This window comes from Trichomycterus rosablanca, chromosome 3 (genome assembly GCF_030014385.1).
Source record: "Trichomycterus rosablanca isolate fTriRos1 chromosome 3, fTriRos1.hap1, whole genome shotgun sequence".
Taxonomy (NCBI): domain Eukaryota; kingdom Metazoa; phylum Chordata; class Actinopteri; order Siluriformes; family Trichomycteridae; genus Trichomycterus; species Trichomycterus rosablanca.
The window spans coordinates 4,880,127-4,900,002 of record NC_085990.1 but is presented as its reverse complement, the minus strand read 5'-3'; the positions used below and the strand labels follow the sequence as shown (position 1 = coordinate 4,900,002).

The 19,876-nt window shown below is 38.4% G+C and overlaps 1 protein-coding gene across 1 annotated transcript; it reads right to left on the bottom strand.

The window, feature by feature from the left end:
* Positions 1-713: 713 nt before the first annotated feature.
* Positions 714-19,653, bottom strand: LOC134310053 (lymphocyte activation gene 3 protein-like). The gene is made up of 9 exons (XM_062991569.1): positions 19,632-19,653; positions 19,428-19,547; positions 8,384-8,504; positions 7,730-7,947; positions 5,667-5,888; positions 5,260-5,574; positions 3,591-3,845; positions 2,243-2,364; positions 714-1,008 (listed from the first exon to the last, which is right to left on the bottom strand). Exons 1-9 carry the CDS (start codon positions 19,651-19,653, stop codon positions 865-867), a joined length of 1,539 nt encoding a protein of 512 aa, XP_062847639.1. The 3' UTR covers positions 714-864.
* Between the last annotated feature and the right edge of the window lie 223 nt (positions 19,654-19,876).

The window sequence follows — 19,876 nt, the reverse complement described above, 5'->3', positions numbered from 1 at the left end:
ATATTTATATGTAGATTTGTATATTAATATTAATAGCTGGATTATTATGTGTAAATAAAATTGTGAAATACTATTGTTGTGAAAGTTAACCTTTCCGGGTCTCCGTTGTCATATATGGTGCTTTATAATGCTCAACAGGTTTTTAATGGGACACAGGTTGGACTATTTGCTTGTAAATGGGACTTTCATTAATGCTATTGATCTGTTTTTCTGTGGAAATTTCCAAAACTGACGTGTTTCATTCCACAAGCTCCCCTGCCTTATATTGCCCCTGGGCGTGTGTGTGGGGACACACCGTTCTAATGCCCCAGCACACCAGGGCATCCGATTTTAGCAGTGCTACCGACCTGGTCGGGGGTCCAACAGACACAGTTGGGCACGTCTCTGGGCTGAAAGGTCAGGAGAGGGGGGTGGGGGTCCTAATCTTTTTGTAATGTGTTTTGTAATGTGTTGTAGGCATCAAATTATGACTTAATATTTATTTAAAGCTTTAAATGTAAATATGTAAAACTGTAAATGCCTTCATTCACTATCTGTAAGGACTAAAATGTTCTTTCTGTGTCTGTCTGGGCCTTCCTAATTTATAGCTTGAACATAGTGTAAAAAATAAAGAAAAAAATATGATCAGCAATATTGATAACATTAATTTATTTGTACACATTTATAAAATATTATACGAAAAACATTGACATAAAGATTAAAGCATTCAAAAAATACATGTGTATTTTACATTTATATACATGATACAATTGCCTGCAATTGTCATTTTCTTTTTACACATATACACACGCACACACACAGAGACATAGAGTATAAATGACCAAGCAACCCAACAGATTGAAACCAGACGAGCCATGAAAGGATTCACACACACGCAGCACTAGAATCTTCTCCACGGGGAGCGTTTTTAGCTTTTTCACTCGCTTTGCTTCTCTCTTGAAATTCTCGTTTAGTAGCAGCTTGGTGAACGATGGTTTCCATAGCCGGATACTGCAGGATCATTTTTCTCTGCAGAAACAAATGGAAGAGAGAAAAATCATTTTACTTGTTAGGTTTTTATCATTTATACTGGACAAACAATGTTATAAAAAAATGAAATGTAACTTTGATGCCACTGCGAGGGTACAAATAAAGGTTTCACTTATTTGTCGTAAATAGCCACGTCACCCTATAAGGGTCGTGGTGGGTCTGGGTGCACCACTCCACGTAAGGAAACACACTCATCCATTTACTTACACACACATTAGAAGTAATTTATAGTAACCAATCCACCTTCACAATGGCTTTCATTAAGGTAACAGTGAGTCTAGAGCCAGCAAGAAACACAGGGTGCAATGTCAGGGATACACAACAATATATATATACAATTTAGTGTAGTCAATTTCTCTTCTGCTGCTGGGGGATCCCCGATTTTTTGCAGGAGAGGTGGGTATATTGCTGCGCACGCCTCCTGCGACCTGCGTGCAGCCCTAAACGGAACCCATGCACTCTGCACAGGCGCCTCTATCCACCAATCAGGGTCCTAACACAGCATTTGAAGACCCCGCCCATATATTCCGGTCATCCCCCCTGCCCGTTAGATGCTGCCCAGCCGACCGGTGGCAACGCCAAGTTTCAAACCGAGGCGTTCAGAATCTCGGTGCTGGTGTGCTAGCAGAATATCACGCCGCCTCCACAACTATGTTTTAACAAGGACACCAATCCATCACAATGGGTCACAAACTCATGTGTTACCTCAAACCTGTGGGAATTCTTTTAAACATTATATAATAGGAAAAAAGCTCTGGAAATTTAATATGTTCTAGTGAGTGCAGAATCGTGTTAATACCCTCATGTTGTATAATGTAGCCCAATTACACCAATACTCACATTTTAAGCAGCATAATATGTATAAGCATTCATTCATCATTGATTTTTACTAAACGTTTTGTCCTGGATCACGGTGGGACCACATTGTATTTAGCACCACTGAAAACAATGGCTTATTTACCATGGTCCTAGGGTTAATCACACATTCTCTAACTGGCTCAAACACACAAGGACAGATCAGGCTCCACACAAAGAGCTGACAAAGGTAAGGATCGAACCAAGGACCCCAGGACCTATGTTGTTGTGCTGTGTCCAAACTATCAGTGGTACCACTGTATGTATACTGACTTTTAATGATGAATGAATTTAGTCCCAGTATACCCTCCACCACTTGGTACCATTAAATTGTTGTATGTTTGTTTGTGGAACTTACCCTGCGATGGTTTTTGTACATCTGCAGCAAAATCAGGGGCAACAGCAGTAGCAGGAAGCAGACGCACATGATTATGGCCACTTTGGAACCATTTCCAGATTTCTCATGTCCCTCCAGACCACCTGTAGACACAGTCATATACATCAGAGTTGCAGTGAGTGTGTAATATATGAGGCACATTAACACACTTTCTAACAGCTCGTATATACAACAGTAATAGTATGTAGTTTGTAAGTGTGTTCTTCCAAGTTCCAGACCTTGTCTGTGTCTGGCGGTATTTGTAGAAACAAATAGACAGAACCAATCTAAACTCAATCAAACAGGCATCCAAACAGCTGCTTTTCATTCTTGCTGGTTCATTAATAATGTTTTAAAGCTGCAGCATGTAACATTGTGGAAATACTTAAATAGTACAGTACACTTAAATAGTACAGTATATGTAAATAGTGCAGTATACTTAAATAGTACAGTATAATTAAATAGTACAGTACACTTAAATAGTACAGAACGGTATACTTCAATAGTACAGTATACTTAAATAGTACAATACAGAATATGTCAATAGTACAGTACAGTATATTTCAGTAGTACAGTGCAGTATAGTTAAATAGTACAGTCTAGTACAGTATACTTAAATAGTACAGTACAGTATACTTAAATAGTACAGTATACTTAAATAGTGCAGTACAGTATACTTAAATAGTACAGTATACTTAAATAGTGCAGTACAGTATACTTAAACAGTACAGTATACTTCAATAGCAAAGTATACGTAAATAGTACAGTATAATTAAATAGTAAAGTATACGTAAATAGTACAGTATAATTAAATAGTAAAGTATACGTAAATAGTACAGTACAGTATACTTAAATAGTACAGTATACTTAAATAGTACAGTATACTTCAATAGTACAGTATACTTAATTAGTAAAGTATACTTCACTAGTACAGTACAGTATACTTCAATAGTACAGTACAGTATACTTCAATAGTACAGTACAGTATACTTCAACAGTACAGTATACTTCAACAATACAGTATACTTCAATAGTACAGTACAGTATACTTAAATAGTACAGTATACTTCAGTAGTACAGTATACTTAATTAGTAAAGTATACTTCAATAGTACAGTATACTTAATTAGTAAAGTATACGTAAATAGTACAGTACAGTATACTTTAATAGTACAGTACAGTATACTTCAATAGTACAGTATACTTCAACAGTACAGTATACTTCAATAAACCTGTATATGGTATAAATATGGTGCACCCATGTCTTTAAACTTTTGAATATTTTGAGATGCAGATGGAAATATTATCATTTAAAACTGTGGTTTACTCACTCATCATTTGCAGGGGGTGAGTTACATTTCCCAGAAGCTGCTTTTCGTTATAGTAACGACACACCCAGGCTCCGGGGGGTTTCTCATCGGCTCTTGAGATGATCAGCACATTTGATGTAGACCTCTGGACCGGGGTCATCGTCTGAGTGTCGTTCACACCATAGCTTAAATAGATCCACTCGTATTCTGTGACCAGGTCGGCACTGCTTATGAGGCAGGACAGAGTCAGTCTGTCATTTTTGTATGAACTCCGAACTGCAGTGAGACAGAAAAATATTCTTAGCATGACATACAGGACAGAGTTACATGATAACAAAAAACATATATTTACGTTTACATGTGCAGCATTTAGCAGCTGCTTTTATCCTAACAACCTACAATTATGACAATTAAACAATTCAAGCAATTGAGGGTTAAGGACCTTGCTCAGGGGTCCAACAGTGGCGAACAGAGAAAAGTGGGGCTTGCCACTAAAACATTTTTACAAGTGTGCCTGAATAAAATGCAAGCAACTTAAGGGTCTTGCTCAGGGGCCCAACAGTGGAAGTGGGGCTGGAACCAGAGATCTTCTGATCACTAGTCCAGTCAGTACCTTAACCACTGATCCACCACTCACATATAAGTAGTTTATAATGAATAATGAGACCTGCAGCATCTTCTTTTAGCAGCTATGTATAAAGCTTGTAGCTTAACTATATTGTTAATATTATTATTATTATTATAATTAACATCACCATGCTAACAAATCCCTATATTGTTAAGCAACTAGGCAGCAAAGTTAATATTATCATTATTACATTTAAAAAGTCAGCTTTTTAACATTCAAATTCTTTTTATTTGTTTATATTGACTACAGAAAAACGTCTGGACATCCTGATCAAATTCTATGGTTTTTTTTTTAATACAAATAATTTCACACAGTAAACACATTTATATATGTCATTCATTGTTTTACAATGTCTTTGGACTTGTGGGAGGAAACAGGAGCACCCGGAGGAAACCCACACATACACAGACAGGGAGAGCATGCAACCTCTGCACAGAAAAGACTCTAGATGCCCGGCCAGAGAATCGAACCCAGACCCTTCTTGCTGTGAGGCGTCAGCATTACCTACTGTGCCACCGTGCATCATTATTCTAAATGTTAGTGCACTGTTTCTGCTTATTTGCTAAATACCGTATATTAAGGGAGTACAATTTAAATGTTAGTAATAGTAATTGTAATTTATTTTAGTAATTAAAATAAAGAGAAATAGTAAATAAAAATGTGTAGAAGTTTGTTTCTTAGTAAAGGCCCTTCCATCATCTACAAATCTGATACTCCAATAGTACAGTATACTTCAATAGTACAGTACAGCATACTTCAATAGTACAGCATGCTTCAATACTACAGTACAGTATACCTCATGAAAACATTTAAATATGTACAATTTAAATGTTAGTAATAGTAATTCTAATAAATTAAAATGTGTAGAAGTTTGTTTCCTAGTAAAGGCCCTTCCATCATCTACAAATCTGATGATCTAAAAATTCTGAAATTTGAGTACTATTGGGTATAAACACAGTTTAATCTTTCATTTATTCTGTCATAAGACCGAAGGTTCTCAAGATTTTAATTGGCTAAGACACACAAGTTTCAATTACCCTACAATATGAGTTTGACACTCACCAAGAGCAGTGACTAGCTGCATGGTTCTCTCTATGGTCATGCTTCTTCCATTAGCACCCTTCACATTTCCTGAACACCGGTACACGCCTTTATCTTCCTCCTGTACGCTCTTAATGTGAACTGACCCATCCCACTGCACAGAGGAGTCCGGGCTGGAGGAGTTAAATAAAACAGGGGGTAGGCCAGTTTCTCCAGATTCCCTCTTCCAGGAGAAGCTGTAAGGAATTAAACCTTTGGAGAAGATGCAGGGCAGAGTTATGGGAGAGCCCACCTCTGCATACACCACCGCACGGTTATCCACAGGTACCACAATTCCTAAAAAAGACATACAAATGAATTAAAAAAGGAACCAAATGCAACCAAATCTAGAAGTAGAATATTCTACTTATGATTTATGCAATAAGCACCTTTGACTTGCAGGGAAGCCGATGCTTGTGCTTGACTGCCTTTAATCAGACAACTCCAGGTTCCTGAGTCACTCTGAGACACTTTATTTATCACATGTCTGGATGTTCTGCTCTTCAGGGAGCCGTTCAGTTCTAACGTCATACTGCCACGCAGCATCGGAGTAACAACGCAGGTCACGGTCAGACATTCACCCTCGACCACCTTAGCTGGTGTAAACAATACTGCAATAAAACAGAGAACTATGAGGCAACTATAACCCAAAAATAAACAATCATAATGGAGCAAGCACAGTCTGGCACTGTCTGGTGTATTCCTGCCCTGCTACAGTGTTCTCAAATGGTGCCATGCTTACTGCAACCCAGACCGGAATAAAACAGTTATTAAAAATAAATTATTGTAATAATAAAACAACACTAGTGGTTTTGAATTTTATTCCAATGTAAATTCTAAAAAACGCACATAGTCACATTTTTCTACTCTTCTTTTTGATGCCCTACCCGTCTGTCCACAATGACCGTACATGTCTGAATGGATAGAGAGACAGTGCCTTCCAACCAGTTCTTTACCAGTAAGAATCAAACTCACATTATTTACCATATACATTCATATGATGCTTTATATAGTATCTATATAATGTACGTATTTATGTGTCTATATGTAAAAATATGATGCATACCCATTATATAAGTTTAGTTCATTATAGTAAGCAATGTAAACTCACTGTCTACTTTTATACACCTGTATATCTGCTCATAAATTTCATTATCCTATCAGCCAGTCATGTCGCAGCGATGTAATGCATAAAATCATAAGGATGCAGGTTCCACTCCTGTCATTAAATGAATCACATGAATGAGCAGTATAGGGGTTCCTAATAAAGTGGCTGGTGCGTGAATAATATACTCTTATGGAACATTAATTATTACATGTACTGTACAAAAAATGACTCTTTTTGTAATAAACTACAACATTTAAATACAATATATAAAATATGTGGTATATTATTAATATCATAAAATAATATATAATTGCATTTAGAAATCTGTCATATCTGTGTGGTAAATATTCCTGGTTTTTATGCAATAAAAATAACAAATTAATGCATCCGTTTTAACCGTAATACCTTTATTTTAAGGGATTTATGTTTAAGCTAAAGTATGTTTGTATGTAGTGTCTGCTGTGTATAGTCCAATACAGAAGTAAAAACATAGTTTTCTAAATTCCTTTAAAACCCCTCTTAGTTTTCTTTCTTAAAATTATGCAGTGGCACTTTAAGGTGCAACACACTATCTATGTAAAACATAAACCAAGATCAGCTGCAAAATGAAGCAGTGGTTGCAAGTCAAAATGAATATGTGGCACTTTACAGGGTAGTGGCTAAATCCCTCTAATGTACAGCACCGAGGATATTTCCAGAGTTAAATAAGTGTCCCAATGACCCAGTTTTAACAAAAACTGAAATTTGCGGCAATGCTTCCATTCAGCAAACGTAAGGAGCAATAATCTGGCCTTTTTTTCTCTAACCATAATACCTTTGTTCTGACATATTTATGTTTGGATAAATCTAAAGTACTGTTGCCAATAGTCCAGTACAGGCGTAGTTCCATAGGGCCATGAGAACTGGTGAAAATCATAATGGTCCAATGATCGCTTTAAATTGAATGACAAATGTTTCAAAATTCCAGAATGATAATGCACTAATACACACTGCTAAATAATAAACACAAGAATAAAGCCAAGTGCTTACCATTGTCCTAAATTCTCATAATTAAGCATCATTTAAAATTCCTAAAACAGCAAAGTAGTTTCCCTTTATTACTTAAAATAACAGCTTCATATTGAGGCCTTTTGAATTTGAATTCTGATATTTTGTTACCTGTTTCCAACATTTTGTCCACCCCATGAATAATTCATGACTAAAAGTTGGTTAATACTGGTGCAGTCAACACGTATTTTCTCATAAATAAAAAAAAAAACCTAAATCACATTAATTATTTACTCCATAAGAAAAACGTTTTCATTGTAATGTTGTTATTTTATGTGGTATTTTATGTGCGGTTACCTTTGACAACTTTAAGCATCACATCCTTGACTTTTCGTCCGGTTTCCCCGACCAAGCAGCGATAAAGTCCTGCATCCTCGTCCCTTGTCCTCTCAATATGAAGGCTGTAATTGGCCTCTCCGAAATTCGGATGGGGACAGTAAGCACGTTGATTTGGTCCCGGGGGCCGAAATTCAAGGCCGCTCTTGCTCCTGCGCCACACTGTCCTTTCTGACCCACTGAGAGAAAGCGAGAGCAGGACAGAATTTAAGCTTTTATTAATTATTAAAGTCATTTTAGGTGTTTAGTCATTAAACAAGCTTCCAATCGGGTATCCAATTTATTCTAAGTGCATAAACACACTATTAGGCTCATGCACAGCACTGTGTCGTTTACCTCAATTCACTTTTCTTATATTATTTTAATTTCCTTTCAAAGTTCTGATCAGTGGATCAGAACTTTAATCGCTTACATAATCCATGTTAATACATACAGTATATTATAATTTTTATATTAATGTATTAAATGTATTGCAAATACATATGTAAAACTTTTCAGGTGCGCTTTGTAGCCTTTCTAGCCTGACAGTCAGTATGGATATGGATTCTGGATATGGAATATGAAAAATTCTAGCTATGGATGATATTTATAAATGGAAGAAAGGATGGTTCTTACTGTCCGGTAATCTTTTTCCAGGCGACAGCAGGGGACTGGTGCCATGGGGAGTAAACATCACATGGCAGCACCGCTTCTGTGTCAATTTCTGCAAACACCTCAGTCATCTCACCGTGGCTCCCTGGAAAATAAACAAATTCAATATTTACACCAAAGTATCAAAATTATCCATTTTCATTCGTTAATTTCTTCTAGCCACTGTATCCTGGTCAGGATCAGGTGAAGTCCGGAACTACTTGCAAACACTGAGAAAAAGAAGTCAGTCCTGAACAAAGTGACAGTCCATTACAGGGCATCGTGCGCTCACCTGGATATATATTACCCACATATAGTATATTACCCACATATAAAGACAATTTAGAGCAGCCAATCCAGGAGGAAACAGAGGTCCTATTTATTTAAATTCAATTTAATCCAGTGACTGCATTTCTGTGTAGGAAACAGACTGATAACATGATTTGTTTTCATTTTTCACTTCATTTACATTTCGGCATTTAGCAGACGCTTTTATCCAAAGTAACATACAGTACTGTAATCATACACTGATCAGGCATAACATTATGACCACCTTACTAATATTGTGTTGGTCCCACTTTTGCTCCCCCATGCGCAACAGACTGTGATGCTCTGTGTATTCTGACACCTTTCTATCAGAACCAGCATTAACTTCTTCAGCAGTTTGAGCTACAGTAGCTCGTCTGTTGGATCGGACCACACGGGCCAGCCTTCGCTCCCCACGTGCATCAATGAGCCTTGGCCGCCCATGACCCTGTCGTCGGTTTACCACTTTTGATAGATACTGACCACTGCAGACCGGGAACACCCCACAAGAGCTGCAGTTTTGGAGATGCTCTGACCCAGTCGTCTAGCCATCACAATTTGGCCTTCGTCAAACTCTCTCAAATCCTCACGCTCGCCCATTTTTCCTGCTTCTAACATCAACTTTGAAGATAAAATGTTCACTTGCTGCCTGATATATCCCCCCCACTGACAGGTGCCGTGATGAAGAGATATTCAGTGTTATTCACTTCACCTGTCAGTGGTCATAATGTTATGCCTGGTCGGTGTATATAGTCTAAGCAATTGAGGGTTAAGCGCCTTGCTCAAGGGGCCCAACAGTGGCAACCTGGCAGTGGTAGGGCTTGAACTAGCAACCTTTCGATTACTAGTCCAGTACCTTAACCACTAGGCTACAACTGCCGCATTACATTTTTTCTTTCATTTTTCAACCACTTTATCCTGGTCAGGGTTACAGTGGGCCGACTCAACCGGGACAGGCCACCAATTCATCCCTTCCCCTATCCGCCCAGACATTGCCAATTGTGTATAGATGCCCGGCTCAATAATAGCCCACTAAGACTCAAACCTGATGGGCCAGTGTAATTGACTGAGTGTCCTTGATTTTCCGTCCGGTTTCCCCGACTATGCAGCGCTAAAGTCCTGCATCCTCATCCCTTGTCCTCTCAGTATGACGACTGTAATTGCCCTCTCCGAAATTTGGATGGGGGCAGAAAGCTCGTGGATCTGGTCCCGGTGCCCGAAATTCAAGGCCGCTCTCGCTTCAAGGCCGCTCTTGCTCTTGACATTGCCAATCGTGTGTAGATGCCTAGCTCTAGGGCCAGTGTAATTGATTGAGTGTCCTAACATCATGATCAGTAAATTAAGTATGTATGAAGACAGAGTCACAGTTGTTAAAATTATAATTAAAACAATTTTTAATAATAAAAAATTATTATTAAAAAACAAAAACAAACAAATAAACTTACATTGAATTGCCAGGGCTGTTACTAGAAAGATCTGAACTTGCACTAGCGCCATGTCTGTCACACGTTTTCCGTTCAGTAGTCCCACTGTCGGTCAGGCAGAGCTCTGATCTGGTTTCTTGTAACCTCTGTATGAGTCTGTAGGCTCTGTGTTTGGGGGCGAGTATGTATATTTGGTGTGGGAGTAGAATGTGTCTCACTAGAGGTAATTCCTCTTCTTCGTCACATGACTTCAAGACAGAGACATAAATGGTTTACTTGTGGTCTCAGTGACGCACAACGGAAAGAGAAAGAAAGAGAGAAAGAAAGAGAAGCAAACAAGGCGATTCTACCCACCCACGGATTCTCCTTCTACTGTATTCTGCTTTCTCTATCTACTCTGAATGTATGTCACGATTTGAATAAAGTGGAAAAATGCTGTTACAAAACACTTCAAAACTGCCCACACGATGTTTTTCTGATATGCTAATTAAGACTCGTAAGAGATGAGATACAACGTGCAGCAATTTGAAAACAAACTTGAATTTTCACTGCCCATTTAAAACAACCCGACCACCTGAAATAAGAACCAGCAAGTCTGGGTTAAAGTGCTGGGTTATTTCCACCAACTTAAACAATGTTAGTTAGAAACAACAACAATAGTTTGTGTGATCATTAAGTTAACAGTTTTGTGTGGTGCATGCATATGTTCCATAAGTATGCCAGTAGACGGCTTTTGCAAATTCTAAAAGTAAAAAAGCAACACAGCAGTAAAAACACTGCTTTTATTCTATTTTATTTATGCATTTTCTTCCATTTTTTCCCAATTTAGTGTAGTCAATTTGTCTTCCGCTGCTGGGGGATCCCTGATTGCAGTCGAGGTGGGTACACTGCTGCTCACACCTCCTCTGACCCGCGTGCAGCCCTTTGCGGAGCCCTTTTACACCCATGCATTCTGCACAGGCGCCTCTCTATCTGCTAATCAGGGTCTTTACACAGCGTTTGAAGACCCCACCCACATAGTCCGGTCATCCCGCCCTAGCAGAAACGTGTCTGCTGCAGGCACTGTCAATTATGCCCGCTAGATGGCGCCCGGCTGACCGGTGGCAACAGCAAGTTTCGAACCGAGGATTTCAGAATTTAGGCGCTAGTAAAAGCATTGCTAATAAAAATTAAATCAGGTAATTGGACGCGCCATGTTAACCATTTTTAGAAACAAGTCATGAGTTATTTTGTTTAAGATTGTTGTCCTGTCAAATCAATCAGCATGTATTTAATGTTTTTAATTTATTTTATTATTTATCAAACTTAGAGGTTCAAAATCAGAGGTTCTGATAAGAGGGTTTGCACTGTAACACATATGTAAAAATTTATTGCTACTACTTTGAATAGTAGAATTAGCTAATGCCAAGTTCACACTACACGACTTTCCATATCGTTAGGTCACTGTACAGTTCACACTACACAACTGGATCTCTTGTAATCGGGAGTCTTTCAAGTCGGTGTGTAGTTCACACTACACGACTGATCAGCGATAGGGGGTCACACACTACACCATCTATCATCTACTGGAATCGTACGCGAGCTTCTCTGGTCTCCCAAACTACGTTTTGTCATGAAAACACACGCGAGAAGTAAAATCGTGTAGGGTGAACTGGGCATAACACATTATTTACGCTACCTTTATATTCAGCTCACTAGCAAGCTACAGTGCTACTTAGACAGCTAGCCAAGTTTATTGTTTGCAGTGCTGCTGGGCTAATGTTTGTTAACATTACAGACACCCCGCCTAATTTGTAAAGTCTTTTACTCACTTTGACACTATTAGAAGATTTAGAGACTTCAATAATTATTTGCTTGTTTTTCTGTGTTTTTGTGTTTTGAAGATTAGCTTATAACTTAACTTGCCAACTTCTTTTAAGTGATCTTAAGGATCTGTATTTATTATTTATTCATTAGGATTTTAGTGTCATGTTTTACACTTTGGTTACATTAATGACAGGAACGATAGTTACTCATTACACAAGATTCATCAGATCACAACACAGTCATGGACAATTTAGTATCTCCAATTCATCTCACTTGCATGTCTTTGGACTGTGGGAGGAAACTGGAACTCCCCTGAGGAAAACCCACACAGACACAGGGAGAACATGCAAACTTCATGAAGAAAGGAACCAGACCGCCCCACCCAGGACCTTTTTGCTTTGAGGCAACAGTGCTACCCACCGAGCCACTGAGCTGCCCTGTCTAAGAACTAAAATAGAGCAGGTACCTGGAACATTTGTTAATGTGCTTGTGGCCAGTGGCTAAAAAACACTAAGTTCACTGATAACAAAGGTTCTGTTCTATACAAATGTACATTTATAATTTTAGCATTTATTTTAATTAGATTTTATATATTTTTAAATTCTGCCCCATCTCTGATCCACCCAGCTTTATAAAACGCCTGATTCATATGTACAATTTGCATGTTTATCAAAGTGGCACTTCTCGGAAAGCCAGGCTGACAGGGCGCAACTGAAAGATCTAGAGGTGAAGAACTGTGGAGCATGGGGGCCGAGGTTGTTTTGATTTTGCCAGTGCAGGGTAATGCCTTGGATGACTCAATCTCCCCCTCTGGTTACTATTTGTTTGTTTTGTTATTTTGCTCATATGATTTTAGGAAGACCTGAAAGAAGAATCTCTTGCCTGACGTAACTGCTTAACCACATGTTTGCACTTTTTACTGGGTACTGCTTACACACATACTGTAATAAACGGCTCAGATATTTCCATTCCATGCTTGTAAGTTATGACAGTGTTATTATATACAGCGATTAAAGGAATCACTATAAATAAACTTTGCATATTTAGCAACATCTGGCATTTTAATGTTATTGCATGCAGTGAACAGAGCGGTTCATAAAACCTGCTGTGTTACATTTTTCCTGTTTGGATTATGCAGGGCGGCACGGTGGCTCAGTGGGTAGCACTGTCACCTCACAGCAAGAAGGTCCTGGGTTTGATCCCCAGGTGGGGCGGTCCAGGTCCTTTCTGTGCAGAGTTTGCATGTTCTCCCCATGTCTGCGTGGGTTTCCTCTGGGAGCTCCGGTTTCCTCCCACAGTCTAAAAACATGCAGTCAGGTTAATTAGAGACACTGAATTGCTCTATAGGTGAATGGATGTGTGCATGTGCGCCCGGTCCAGGGTGTTACTGTGTGTCTTGCGCCAATTTACCTCACTTGCATGTTTTTTGACTGTGGGAGAAAACTGGAGCTCCCGAAGGAAACCCACGCAGACATGGGGAGAACATGCAAACTCCGCACAGAAAGGACCCGGACCGCCCCGCCTGGGGATCCAAACCAGGACCTTCCTGCTGTGAGGCGACAGTGCTACCCACCAAGCCACCGTGCCGACCCAAGTCTTTATCAATTCAAATTCAATATCAAACACAGTAAAGGCCAATTTTGTATCTCTAATTCACTTGGACACACAGATGGGGGAGAACATGCAAACTCCACACAAAAAGGACCTGGGCTGCTCCACATAGGAATCAAACCCTGGTCCTTCTCGCTTCGCCGTGTCTGTGCTACCCACCAAACCATTGTACCATCTTATTTTCCTAGGTTCATATTCTTATTTGCTCAGAATATTTGTAATGCAAAAAAATTTACTGTTATTTAATGAAACCTTTGCTAACTACAAAACATTTACATGACTTTACAGATAACATCCTTTCATAGATAGAATTTTTATTTTTTGAATGTTCTTTCCTCCACTTTGGACGCATGGTGTTTACAATGTTCTTACTAAGTTTATTAAATGTGTTGCAAATTATAATATTTAACTCATAGCTTCTTATTCTTGAAAATAAGATCATAAAATATTTGGGAAATTTGTGAGAAATCACAGCTTGTGTGTCATAATTTTAAAAATGTAGTTTTAGAAACATTAAACATGAAGCCACCGGTATCTAAAGAAGCATAAAGAAGCTGAGCATCATTGTCTATTTCAGAGGTACTTTGTCGTGAGAAAAGGTAGATAAAACCTTCAGAGAATATATGTGGATAACCACAGACGCCCACAGACAGTCACACACCTCGTGCTATTTTTCTACGTTTTCTGTATTTACGTCTGAGGATTCACTTCCTGACATGTGTTCCCAGTTTCAACGTGTTGTGTGTGGAACATATTGTGGTGACAGACAGACCACAAGCCTGAGATACTCACTAACACAATACTCTTATCAGTGCAGCTATCAGATGTGGTGGGGGGAGTGAGTATGAGCAACAGCACTGATGGGGTCTTTCCTATCAGCTGCAAGAACAATAACTAGAATATTTGAATAGCAGAATGCGGCAGATAGATAAAGACCCTCAGATGGAAACAGAGCGCAGTGTGTGGGGATATTCTACATATGTCAATTGAAGGAAAATGTTAGCACTAAACAGATTGAATGGTAAGTTTATTAATGGTAAATTCATTCATTCCTTCCCTGCCCACCTTAGTGTATCACAGACTCCTACAGCATCCACTTCTTGGTCATTTTTGCATATATGTTAAATAGCCATCTACATTTTTTGAGTGCTTTGGCATGATTTGAATTGGGCACCTATCTGCCTTCACTAAGGTGGCAGTACTGGCAGCCTTTTCTTAAATTTAAAGCCTTGTTTTTAACGTGCTCAGCTACTGAATGAGTTCTTCAGTGAGTTCCTTTTAAGTGTTGTGTCCTTCTGCACTGTCATTTTGGCCAGCAGAGGGAGAATGGAGATGCAGATGATTGATGTGTCCGTTTCTCTTAAGTGGCAATCATAAAGATAAAATATTGATTGCGTTTTGTATGTATACACTTATATATAAATTATGCAGTGAAGAGCTGTGTTTACTAACAACAGTTTTCCAAAGTATTCGTAAGCCAATGTGGCTATATTCATTACAGAGGTATAATGGTTTTTAATGTCAGTGCTGTCTAAGGGTCGTACAAAGGTAATGTTCATTCAGTGTTGTTGTTTTTTTGTAATGTTATAGACTGTAGATTGTGAAATTTCTACATTCCTTACATAATTTATTAACATAAATTTGTGTGCTGTTGTGCAATTACATATTCCTAAAAGACAGTTTACAAATCACATTGTTTTCATTTGACCTATTTACAGTTCTAGACTATCTTGGACTGAATACATCTTAAACATAGACTAAAAATACATTTTAAAAAATACACATAAATTACAAGGAATAGAACCTTTAAAGTTTCTGGGAAAATATAATTCAAACAAATATGTTTCACACCAACATTAGCATGTTTGATTTTAAATGAGCCCTTTTTAAGTTTACCTGAGTGTGCAGGAACTCATAGCAAGTCATGACTTCCTGTGTTGCATATTTGGACCTGTACTGGAGGAATGGAACACTGTAACCAAATGATAAAACTAGTTAGTTGTTCTAATGACTAACATGCATTAAACGCCTACTTGTTATCAGTTTGATTAGTTCTACTTATCAGCTTTTGACAGAAATGAGCCAGTAAATGAGTGTTAAAGCAGCACACAAGCATTACGAGAACATCTCGGCACCATTTTCCATCAGGCTCAGCAAAATTTACCAAACTGCACTTACCAAACTGAACCTCATTACACTGCTTCATCTATTTTTTAATCGTTCAATAAACACAATTTTGAAATAATAATAGGAAGAAAAGGCCCCGGTGACCCTAAGGTGAGAGAAAACCAAAGAGAACATGTCAACATGTCTTTGTAAACCATGATGGTTGGAAGCATGGTCTGCAGGACCCTGGGCGTATGGCACCATGCACACTTGCACTTAAGTCAGGTCAGGTCAAAACACCTCAACCACTTAACAAAAAACACTAAACACTGGGAGCCAAGATTCTTTTAGGAATTCAGTAAAAAAAAGGAAGAAAATAATTTTAGTAAAGCAGTTTAGGTTTGCTGAATTATTTATATTATAGTTTCTTTCCAGAAAGGTTTTGCTGAAACTGTGAAGTACCGGCTGTGAAGTACCGGCATAGTTTAGGATTTACTCATGTATTCGGTTAAAGACTGTTCTTGTAATTAAAACATGATCATTTAACTGGTACATGTGGTGCAAGACGATATAATAAACACACAGCTAGGACTTCTGCATATAAGCCTTGTGATAAAAACCACAATGGAATCTAATGTGGTTCTTCTACTGTAAAACTCTCTGGATCATCAGTTTGTAGTGAGGGACTGAAGGACAAAGGTGAGAAAAATACAAAAAGGCACCTACTGCGTGACGTGGTGCCGCACCAGGGCACAACAATCTGTTATGCACCATGTATGATTAAATAGTCTTCATTCTTCATTAGGATTCACATTCAGCAAAATTTACCAAACTGCACTTACCAAACTGAACCTTATTACACTGCTTTACCTATTCTTTTATTTGTTCAATAAAGACAATTAAAATAATAATAATAATAATAATAACAAAAGGCCCAGGTGACCCTAAGGTGAGAGGAAACCAAAAAACAACATGTCAAACTCTTGATGATGGTAAACAATGATGGTTGGAAGCCTGGTCTGCAGGATCCTGGGCGTATGGCACCATGTACATCACTGACATGTACAGTGCACTAAATAAAGTCAGTCAGATTTAAACTTAGACTTGCACTTAAATCAGGTCAGGTCAAAACACCCAAACCACTTAACAAAAAACACTAAACACTGGGAGCCAAGATTCTTTTAGGAATTCAGTAAAAAGAGTTAAAGAAAGAAATTCATTTTAGTAAAGCTGTTTGCAAACTAAAAATGAATGTTGAAGCTTTTTTAACTGAACTTGATGATGAAACTGTGAAGTACCGGCTTATGTCATGACTTCTGCTGACAGAGATGACTGGCATAGTTTAGGATTTACTGAGTCATGTATGCGGTTAAAGGCTGTTTTTGGAATTAAAACATGATCATTTAACTGGTACTGAAACAGGACGATATAATAAACACACAGCTAGGACTTCTGCAGATAAACCTTGTGATAAAAACCACAATGGAATCTAATGTGGTTCTTCTACTGTAAAACTCTCAGAATCATCAATTTGTAGTGAGGGACTGTTTGTTTGTTTATTTGGATTTTAACGTCATGTTTTACACTTTGGTTACATTCATGACAGGAACGGTAGTTATTCATTACACAAGATTCATCACTTCACAAGTTTATATCAAACAGCCTTGGACAATTTTGTATCTCCAATTTACCTCACTTGCATGTCTTTGGACTGTGGGAGGAAACCGGAGCTCCCGGACGAAACCAATGCAGACATGGGAAGAACATGCAAACTCCACACTGAAAGGACCCAGACCGCCCAACCGCCCAACCAGGACCTTCTTGCTGTCAACTCAGTTTAAATAAATTACAGTGTATATGTACAGTATGTATATACACTCACAACAGAAATAAAACTAAGAAACTGTGATACTATCAGTTTGTCAGGTCGTGGTTTTGCCAGTTTTCTAATAATAAAGGAGAATGACCACACCTTTTTTAAACCAGGTTATTAACCAAGCAGTGGAAGAATCATTAATGAAGTGTCATCTACAAGAACTTCAGGGCTTCTTACTTCCAGTCCTGGAACCGCACCACCCTGCAGAGCTTTGGACTTTTTCTTTTCCGAACACTCTAGATTGAGGTTATGAGCTAATTATCAAGCTTTCTGTGCATCAGGTGTATAAAACTGTGCAGGACTGTGGCTCTTTACGACTGATATTATTAAATCCTGATCTACTTACAATCAGCATGTTTAAATTCAGGATGCCAACTGCTCAGGTCTGTGTTACTGGTACGTTGAGTATAAAGGAACACTGAATCCTTACCCAACAGACTGTTATGACAGTGTATATCCATGTACTAAACAAGATGACATGACTAATTTTTGACAAAGAAGATTCTAGCATATGTTCATAAAAAGAGCTCTGTGCACGATTAGCATATTTTACACTATATGGCTGAAAGTATGTGGACACCACACGTAATTATGTGTCTAGAGGTTTTAGCCCCTAACTGTCTTCTTACAAAGCTTGCAAGAATGGGCAGTTGTAGCCTTGCAGTTAGGGTACTGGACTAGTAATTGAAAGGTCACTGGTTCAAGCCCCACTACTGCTAGGTTGCCTCTGTTGGGCCCTTAAGCAAGGCTCTTAACCCTCAATCATTTGGACAATATACTGTACTATCACAGTACTGTAAGTCACTTTGGTGTCTGCTAAATGCCGAAAATGTCAATTTAAATGCAAGAAGGGCCTGGTTTCAATTCCCCGGCACGGCGACTTTATGTGCATAATGCATGTTCTCCCTGTGTCTGCATGGGTTTCCTACCACAAGTCCAAAAACATGCAATCAGGCCAATTGGAGCTACAAAAGTATGTGTGTGCACCTTGTGACTGACTGGCAACCTGTCCTGAGTGTTTTCAGAATCAGACCACCGTGACCCTTACCAGGTTAAGCAGTGGTAAAACAGACAATGGATAAAATAAAATAGCCCTGAACTCAGGCATTATGAATGTAAATTTGACTAAATAAGCACCAGTTCCCTAAGACACATGGTCACATGTGCACATACTTTTAGCCATATAGTACATTAAAGTAAATAGTAAAAACTAAAACTGGCTGCTAAAATGTGACATTTTGACAAGCTAAATTTGCACAGTGTCTAAATGAATATGCCATTTTTTTTTTACAGTTTTGGAAAAAGATACTGTATTATATTTCAAAAGCCAAACTGAAAACATCAGCTTATCAAAAATAGCTCAGACCTCATTCTGCTTCTACTGAGTTTCCACTGACGTTAGTTCAAGTCTTGTTTACAACATTAATAGTGAAACTTCATGCAAACACTGTTGATCAGAACCACTCTAAAGAACATTTACTATAAATACCAGTTAAGGCTTTAAATTTTCCACTTGATTTCATAATGCAAGAGATTTCAAGAAGATTAGAAGATTCTGCAAAACTGTGAATCCTTTACAGCATAATTACAATTTAGACTTGGGGCAGCTACAAATGGAACCAAGATATTTAAACAAACATGATTCCACATTTAAGATGATTTAAAATAAAAATCACAGGCGGCCATGGTGAGCACTCACCGAAATTGGTCAGAGGAGGGACAAACAGCAAACCACAGAACAAGCTGCTGGGCAGCTGAGACTCATTAATGTCAGAGGACATGAAAGTTATTGTGTCTGATACAGACCAACAGGGTGATGTACTGTGGTTCAAACTGCTTATCACTTTATTTTGGTGATGTAGATATCACATCAAGCCCTTCTGTGTATGGGCCAAAGTACCTATGCATCTCTTGTCCTGCTGCAGGCACAGAGGCATCAAAACTGGACAACAGAGCAACAGACGCTTCACTGGTCCAACAAATCCTGTTTTCTCCGAGATCATGTGGATGGTGGTTTTAGCTGTGAAAGATGCACGAGGATGCATTACATGAACTTAAAATACAGAACTAAATACATAAACTTCTGGTAATCACCACAGCACACCTTCAGGTCTTGCAGAGTCCATGTTTCGTGCGGTCAGCGCTGTTTGACAGTATGTTAGCTCACCGGTGTGTAATTCTTTAAAAGAACATTGTTTTAATTTTTAACCCATTAGAATCCGAACCTGATTAACAATTCTAAAATTGCAATAAAAAAAAATGAAAATCAGTTTCATAATGTGATTAGAGACACAAGTTAAAATGTTTGCAAGGTGCTACAAACAAACAAAAACACATTTACATTATTGA

Coding starts and splice junctions, on each gene's coding strand:
- LOC134310053 (XM_062991569.1), bottom strand. CDS start 19,653: ATGGACTCTGCAAGACCTGAAG. Junction 5,889..7,729: donor GATGCTTAAAGTTGTCAAAG/GTAACCGCACAT, acceptor GTTTTATTGCAG/TATTGTTTACACCAGCTAAG. Junction 1,009..2,242: donor TGTACAAAAACCATCGCAGG/GTAAGTTCCACA, acceptor TTGTTTCTGCAG/AGAAAAATGATCCTGCAGTA.